Source organism: Tupaia chinensis, unplaced genomic scaffold (assembly GCF_000334495.1).
Source record: "Tupaia chinensis unplaced genomic scaffold, TupChi_1.0 Scaffold000511_1, whole genome shotgun sequence".
Taxonomy (NCBI): domain Eukaryota; kingdom Metazoa; phylum Chordata; class Mammalia; order Scandentia; family Tupaiidae; genus Tupaia; species Tupaia belangeri.
Window position 1 is genome coordinate 778177 of NW_006160024.1, and position 8219 is coordinate 786395.

Genomic DNA, 8219 nt, shown 5'->3' on the forward strand with positions numbered 1-8219 from the left:
AGTTTTTTTTTCGCTATAGGGCGCGTGCGCTCTCCAGACAGACAGAGAGAGACATAGAGACAGAAAGTGAGAAATCACCCCCCAGGGGGGATGGTCACGCCGCAATCCCTTCTCCTCCATTCTCCTCTCGGGATCTTGGGCACGCACGCACCTGCGCCCGGTGTGAGTTTTAAGCCACTGGGTCTGGGATGCGAACCGCAGTCGACTACATGGGAGTCCAGCGACACAGCCATTACGCGAACTGCTGGTTCTCCAGGACAGTTGCCTCTTCACTGGATCATCTCCAAACCCCTGTGGGGTGGGTTTTCTACATGCCATACCCATCACCTTTCACCCATGGCCGGAGAAGCCTTCTCCACTGCCCCGTAGGTCCAGCACCAGCCAAGCTCCTGCAGGAAACAAAGACCTTGTTCAGGAAACAAAGACCTTGAGGCCTAATGTCTTTCCCATATTAAATGTACATTTTTCTGCCTTACTTCAACTTGAAGCAGTCACTAAGGGCCGTCAGGTCCGTACATAGTCTTCAGCTGAACGTGAAGGTCACGTGACTGAAACAAGATCTTTCCTGCCGACGGGACTCCGAGTGCGTGCATGTCATGTCTGTAAAACCTATTTAAGGCCTCCTTTATTCCCCCTTCATTCCTCCACCCACCAGAACAGTTAGGGAGGAACTTTGAAAATGAGGAAGCTGTTAAGAAAGGGAGAAAACATCATGCATTTATTTACATATCTGTTGTCGGAAATTATCGAGATCGATTTCAGGAGCGCAGAGTTCAAATAGATGCTAAATGACCAAAGAGAGCGTATCTTCCAGCCGTCATTTTCTATTCCAAGAGGCCGAGCAATCCAAAGCAGACTCCGTTTGACACACAGGGAAAAGGAGAAGAAATTAGGAAGTAAGGTATTCGATTACAGGAGCCCTTTGCCAGGACCCTGTTGATTTCATCTTCTGACAATTTCAGTTCAGCCTCAGTGGGGAAGAGATTCAGAGATGGTCGGATCAAGCGTGCAGGCTCCCGCTGGAACTCCTATGTGTTATAGAACTGGTCGGCTCGAGGACTGGACGCCATGGTTGGGTTCTGTTCATAGTGCCAGATCCCAGGGCAGAGCTTGGAGGATGGCGTGGGTGAGCGGAGAGGCTGCAGAGACCCTGGCAGTCCCTGCACTGCTGGGCGGTGAGCAGCTGACCCTCTCTACGGAATTCCCTCTCGCCATCTCTGCTCTCTGAATCGGATTTCTTCTCCATGCCGACCCCACGTGTCCACCTCTACTTTCTACACTCATCTTTGGGAGGGGGTTCCTTCAGGTGGCCATTGGCCCTGAGTGGACACCCAGCTGGGGGTTCACGGCCTACCCTGGCTGGAGCAGTGCTCACACTTCAGTGTGGTGAGAGCTTCAGTAGATGGGCATGGCTGCTCAATGGGAATGCAGACAAGGGCACCTAAATCCCATGAGGAATAGAGGGGCTGGTGGGAGGCTTCCTGGAAGAGGCCACATTCCTGAAACCAGGAGGGGATAGTAAGATGGAGGCGGAGGGGTTTCTGGTGAGAGAACTCCATGTACAAATGACTGAAGTGAGAGAAGATGGTATCTGAAACTACACATAGTTCAGGGTAGAGGGGAGCCATGTGTGCACCTGTGCGTACACATGTGTGCGTGCACATCTTTGAATGCACATTTATTGCAGCCTGCCCTGCGCTGTGCACTGTTGGGTAAGATGATTTCTCTGCTGTTATGCACCAGGCAGTCTGGCTGTGGAGACCCCTGTGTGAATAGCAGTCTTCTCTAGCATAGCTGTGCTGAACCAGCCCAGTTGGGGACTGTGGACTAACGACCCGCAGGGTTTCACCAGAAGGATGATATTCTTTGGAACCAGACCTATCTGTGGTCTATTGTGACCTCGAGACAGTTGCTGGACTCCTCTGTCAAATCAGAATGTCCTCCTATACAGGACAAGCACTTCTAGGAATACCTTCATACAAGTCTTTGTGTGGATGGATGTCTTTGTTTATCTTGTGTAAATGCCAAGGAGTGAAACGGCTGGGTTCTCTGGTCAGTGTATGCATAAGCTTATTGGAAACTGCCAAACTATTTCCAAAGGAGCTGTGACATCTTGCATTGCCCCCAGCAATGATTTCTGGCTGCTCCACATCCTCCCCAGTACTCAGTATTGCCCGTCTTACTCATTTGAACCATTCCAGTGGGTGTGCAGTGGTATCTCATTGTGGTCTTCATTTGCATTTCTCAAATCCTTTTCATGTGTTTATTTGCCATTCATGTATCTTTTTGGTAAAGGGTATGTTCACATTTTTGCCCAGTTGTTAAACTGGATTTTGTTTTGTTATTACTGAGGTGAAAGATGTTTTTATAAATTCTGTCTAGAAGGTTTTTATTATACATTTGCAAATATTTTCTCTTAACCATTACTCGTCTTTTCATTTTCTCTTCTTTGTTTCTTTTTTGTTTTTTTTTAGTTTTTCTGTTTTTGCAGTAAGACATGTGCCCTTGCTGTAAAGAGACAGAGGCAGAAATAGAGAAAGCGAGAAATCATTTTCTCAGACATACGGCCATCCTGCAATCCCTTCTCCTCCATTCTCTTTCTGGGATTTTGGGCATACATGCACTTGCATCTGGCCTGAGTTTCAAGCTACTGGATCCAGAACTTGAACTGTGGTTGGCCACGTGGAGTCCAGCACCTTAACCACCACACCACCTGCTAATCCCTTGTCTTTTCATTTTCTTAACAGTATTTTTAGAGAACAGAATTTAAATTTTGATGGAATTCAAGCTTTTTTATGTTTCATTCCACAAAAATCTCTCCCTGACCCATGGCCACTAAGATTTTCTTCAGGGGTTGGCAGGTGGCATAGTGGTTAAAGCGCTGGACTTGCACATAGTCAACCACGCTTTGAGTCCCGGACTGGGTGGCTTGAAACTGATGTCCAGGTGCTTGTGTGTGCGTGCCCAAAATCCCAAGAGGAGAATGGAGGAGAAGAGATTGTGACATGGCCATCCTGCTGGTAGGGGGAAGTGAGTTCTCACTTTTTGTCTCCAGTGAATGCACACACCCTATAGCAAAAAATCTTTCAAAATAAAAGGTTTTCTCTTTTTTTTTCCTAAAATTTTTATGGAGTTAGCTCTTAAATTTAGGTCTATGATTTACTTAGAGTTAACTTTCTGTGTATGGTGTGAGGCGAGGATTGAGGTTCATTTATTTGTTCTAGTATATGAATGTCTAGTTGCTCTAGTGCCGTTTGTTGAAAAGACTGCTTTCCTCCATTCAATTATCTTGCCCTTCTTGTCAAAAATCAGTTGACCAAATATGTATGCTCTATTCTTGACTCTGTTTTGTTCCATTCATCTATATGTCTATCCTTAGCCCCGTACTATACTGTTGTGTTTGCTGTACTTCCATAGTAAGTCTTGAAATCAGGTAGTGTGAATCCCTCAGCTGTGTTTTTCTTAAAATTGTTTTGACTCTTCTAGGTTCTCTGTGTTTCCATACGAGTTTTACAATCAGTTTGTAATTATCTACCAAAAGGGGGAAGAAAGAAAGGCTGTGGGCATTGTGTTGAATCTACAGATCAATGTTAGAATATGACGTTTGGGCTAGCTGGTGGCATAGTGGTTAAGGTGCTGGACTTCACAAGGCCGACCACGATTCGAGTCCTGGACCTGGTGGTCTGAAACTCACGTTGGGTGCATGTGTATGTTTGCCCCAAATCCCTGGAAGAGAAGGGATTGCAGTATGGCCATCCCCTCTTGGGGGTGAGCCCATTTGCCCTTTGGCAAAACACTAAAAAAAAGTGATGTTTTAGCAATACTAGATTTCTGATCTGTGAACACTATGTATCACTTCTTTTACTTAGGTAGCTCTTCAAAATTCTCTTCCTGCAAGATATTTTTTTTTCAATTTTTTTTTTTTTAAGGTTTTATGTGAGCCAGAGTCTAATCGTCTGATTTATTCATTTTTCTGGAGTGTGGTCCCCACACTGTTTCTGGGTCAGCCATCCTGGGTGCGGGGAGCACTGTGCACCTCTGTGGTTTCAGCCTGTTATTTCCTACCAATAAATTCCAACTCAGGGGAAAGAGGTTTCTTCATTGGTTACTCTCCTGGGCATCCGCCCTGGGAAAATAGCCTTTCTAGCCACATGCTCCAAGCCCTGGGTGCTCTCCACTCTGCCTGGGGCAGAGCACAGGTGGGGTGGGGGCCGCTTGCCAGCAGGGATAAGGTTACACTGAGCCTGCTCCAGCCTCCAGCAGCAGCACTGTGATGTTGACATATAAGGAAAAGTACTTAGGGTCTGGCTGGCAGGCCTTCCAGGGGCCTTTCCCCTTCCCCTGAACTTGCTGTTTCTCTTTCGCTCCTACTTTTGGGGGGGCAGGCACTGCAAGGGGCCAGCTGCAACTTTGCCCACCTGCAGTCCCTCCTTTTGGGCTGAGTTCTTCATTGGTTTCCTCTTAATCAGACCAGTGAAAACATACTCTCCACATTGAGTTTTTTAAAAAGTGAAAAGTGCCCTCAATTCTTTTGCACAGTTTTCTTTCCTTTTTTTTTTTTTTTTTTAATTCTTCCTCTCTGTCTCTCGTGCACTTGGGGGGAGAGTTGGTGTGCCTATGCACCGACATTTCTTCGCCTTACCCTCTATAGCACGATAAGTAGAGTGTTGGAGCCTCCTTCCAGAACTTCCAGGAATATTTGGCCAGCTCTTGCCCTCCCCTCTGCCAAGGATGTTCTGCAGACTGTTTCCGGAGGGTTGTGTGTCTGTGCTATGCCTTTTCAGTTACAGTTGTTATGTACTATCACCAAGGGAGGGAAATACGGATTCAGGGAGAAGACGGATATTATCCTCTCCCTTGACTGTCATGAGGTGCCCTGGATAGGTGTAGAGCCCAAAGCACACATGCCATTGTCCTCCAAACAGTGCCTGCCACCCCCGGTGATCATGCTGAATTATGCATGGGCAGAGGCTTTCTGCAGTGCTGTTTTTCCACTGGAGCACAAAGCACTCTGTTGCAGGAGGGATTTTACACAGCGAGTCCTCCAGGCTCCGTGCTTTCCAGCAGAGAGGGTTCATTGGGTGTGAGTTTATGCAGATACGTCGGTTTAACTTTCTGTTTGAGCGTTATTTCCTTGAGCACACACACACACACACACACACACACACACACACACACAAAATACTGAAAGTTTAAATATCAAACAATTAGGTTTTCGAAATAAAGAAAGGCAAGAAGGAACAAAGAAAAATCAGAAATGCCAAATTGAACTCTTCTCTGGTCAGATAAGAAACTGCCTTTAGCTGCACCTAAATGAGTCTAACTGCTGATGGTGTGATGGGGCATTTTTCTCTTCTCCGTGTATTTTCTTCATTCTTATTTTACTCCAGTTGCATTTCCTCACTTCCCTCCAACTAAAACTCAAAACGAAGACAAAAACATTTCGTTCATTAGAGTGATTGAAGGACCATTTGGGGTCAGCAGGTGGTGTGGAGGTTAAGGTGGCTGTATCCCACAGAGCTGGCTACGCAGAGACTCGACCTGGTGGCCTAAAAAACACACTGGGGCGCAAGGACACGTGTGCCCAAACTCTCAAGAGGAGAGTGAAGGAGAAGGGATTGCGGCATGGCCACTCTCTTTGTGGGGAGATGGTTTTCACTTTTCTTCTCTGTCTCTGTCTTTCTCCAGTGAGTGCATGCATCTTATAGCAAAACTAAAAAAAGCAAAAGACTATCTTGCACAGAGTAGACCCACAAAAGCTATTTGTTAGATGAATAAGTGACATAAACATTGTTTCCATGTCACATATATCAAACATGGTAACTACCAAATGCCAATTCTTTTTTTTAATTTAATTTTATTTATTATCATAATCTTTTTTACATTACATTGAATCACATATCTCTTTACAGTGTATTACATTTCTTTTTTCCAGCACGATTACCATGCATATCAGTCAAGACAGAGACAATACTATCCCTATCATCGTCATCAAATAGCTTTTTTCATTTTTTTCAGATTATTACTATTATTATTATTTATTCTCATTATTTTTTAAACATTCAATCACTATATATCATTTGGCTTGTATAAAGAATTTACCTAACATGAAATACTTCTCAGACAAGTCTGGTTGAGAATACTATACATGTTACCATCAACAGGTGATAAGCCATTTCTGTGTCCCACTAATGGTACGCCTCTCTATTTGCTCTCTCGCTATCTTTCTCTATACTCTTCCCTTCTCCCACCCCATTCCACACTGTCTTCAGCATCCCTAACTATTTTCACTGCTTTTATGCCCTCCAGTATTTCAATTTCTTCTACCATAAAGTGCGGATAGTCGGTATAATATTAAGTGGATACATACAATATCTTTCTTTCATATCCTGGTCAAATGCCATTTCTTGAAAAGTAACATTCAAGAAAACAATTTGAAAACAATAGGAAGCACATTACTACAATGGAAGGCCAAAACTAGGGAACAGAGGGAGGAGGGGAGGGGAGGTGGTGGACTGGTTCTGTTGAAGATTAGATACAAGTAGTTGGTTCAGGTATTTAGAATTCTGCAGGCACTGAGTGACCTAATTAAAACATTTTACTTTATCTATGCCTGGGCATTCCCCTTTGGATTGTTTCTTGAACATCTATTACTGTCCAATAATTGGTAGTGGGTAGGCCTGTGTTTGATATGTATACGAGTTAACATAAACTTGGAAACTGGATTTGCAGTACACACGTGTTATTTATTCATCCAACAAATAGCTTTTGTGGGTTACAGAGGCCAGCCTACACAAGGCCTTGTGCTGGGTCCATGCTTAATTTTGTATTGCAAATATAAGTAATTGCTGTCTGTCTTGCTGATAAATTTGATTCCCTCATGGTATCATCAGCGGTCATTTTTCTTCTGTCCATTTGAAGGTGATGACCAAGAAGGAGGACTTCTTCAATGCCTGGAACTCATGTCTACACCATGTGGTTTCCCTGTCTCTGGCACACATTCACAGAGGTCAGTTGGCTTTTGCTGAATATTTGTAACTGAGCAACACTGGAGTCTGCAGGTCATCTGGGAGCACAACTCTGCAGAGAAAAGACAGCCCCTGTACAAGTCTGGTTGAATTTAGAGACTTGCAGCTTGTAGTAAATAAGTTCCTAGTTGCTAGGAACACTGACTAGGTGACATCCACGAAGCCCACCTCTAAGCCATCGGGAACAACTCACTTAACACAACCCCTCCATCGCAAAGGGCTCTAGACAAGAGCCCGCTGGCAAAATGCCAGCCCTTCAAAGGTGGCCCTCTGCCATCAAAGACTCATTCCTAAATAAGCAAATGGGTGGTGGATACACAGATAAAGTGAGAGGGTCTTAATAGGACCACTATCTGAAGAACTTTAAGTACTAGAACTAACTATGCAAAGCTAGTTTTCAAGTTAGCAAGAAATCAGTTCAGTCTTTTAAAGCGTTGGTTCCTGACTGAGGCTACTTTGTCCTCTAGTGGGTATTTGGCAATATTTGGAGACACTCTTGGTTGTCATAACCGAGGGCCAGGGCTACTCGTATCTAGTGGGTTTGGAAGCCGGGAATACTGCTGCATGTCCTCCAGTGCACTGGCCCGTTTCCCACAACAAAGAACTAACCAGCCCACGGTGCCAATAAGGCTGAGAATGAGAAACTTGAATATTTCAGCCTCAGAATAACAAAATAAAATGAAACACTGAAAATCAAGTGCGATCCATGACAGAGCTCACTGAAATGCTTGTCTAACCTTGAGATTGTTGCTGTATTTACCACCATGACCTTACGACACAAGACAAAGTATTATTAGATTGTTGGGAAAGTCACGATGTGTTTTTCTGTTTTTCTATGCAAAAACGTGTCATGACTTCCCGACAATCCAATGCAAGACAAAGGACAAATGCCCCCTGGGCCTGTTTGCTGGTAGGCTTTGCCATCACACTGGGTCACGGCCGGGCAGGGTCGGTCGCAGCACAGCCCCAGGGCCTTGACCTGCAGTGCATCTTTGGACACCATCTCATGGGGTGGACATGGGGGCCCCAGTAGAGAGTGTTAAGGGTCAGGGCATACCATAGGTCTGCCACCCAGGAACCCGTGCATCTGACCCAACCTCCCAGCCTGCTTACCATCCTTCCTCTCCAGCCAGTTCTGAAAGAATGAGGTGTCACATTAAGGGCCATGTGATCAGGTGCTGCTTGATTAAC

At 45.0% G+C, this 8219-nt stretch overlaps 1 protein-coding gene across 1 annotated transcript in view; it reads left to right on the top strand.

The window, feature by feature from the left end:
- Nucleotides 1-8219, top strand: part of ACOXL (acyl-CoA oxidase like) — a 391620-nt gene that overhangs the window by 286910 nt on the left and 96491 nt on the right. Inside the window, exon 15 of the mRNA XM_027774989.1 lies at nt 6922-7009. Within this exon, the coding sequence (XP_027630790.1) occupies nt 6922-7009 (88 nt within the window). The remainder of the gene's footprint in view (nt 1-6921; nt 7010-8219) is intronic.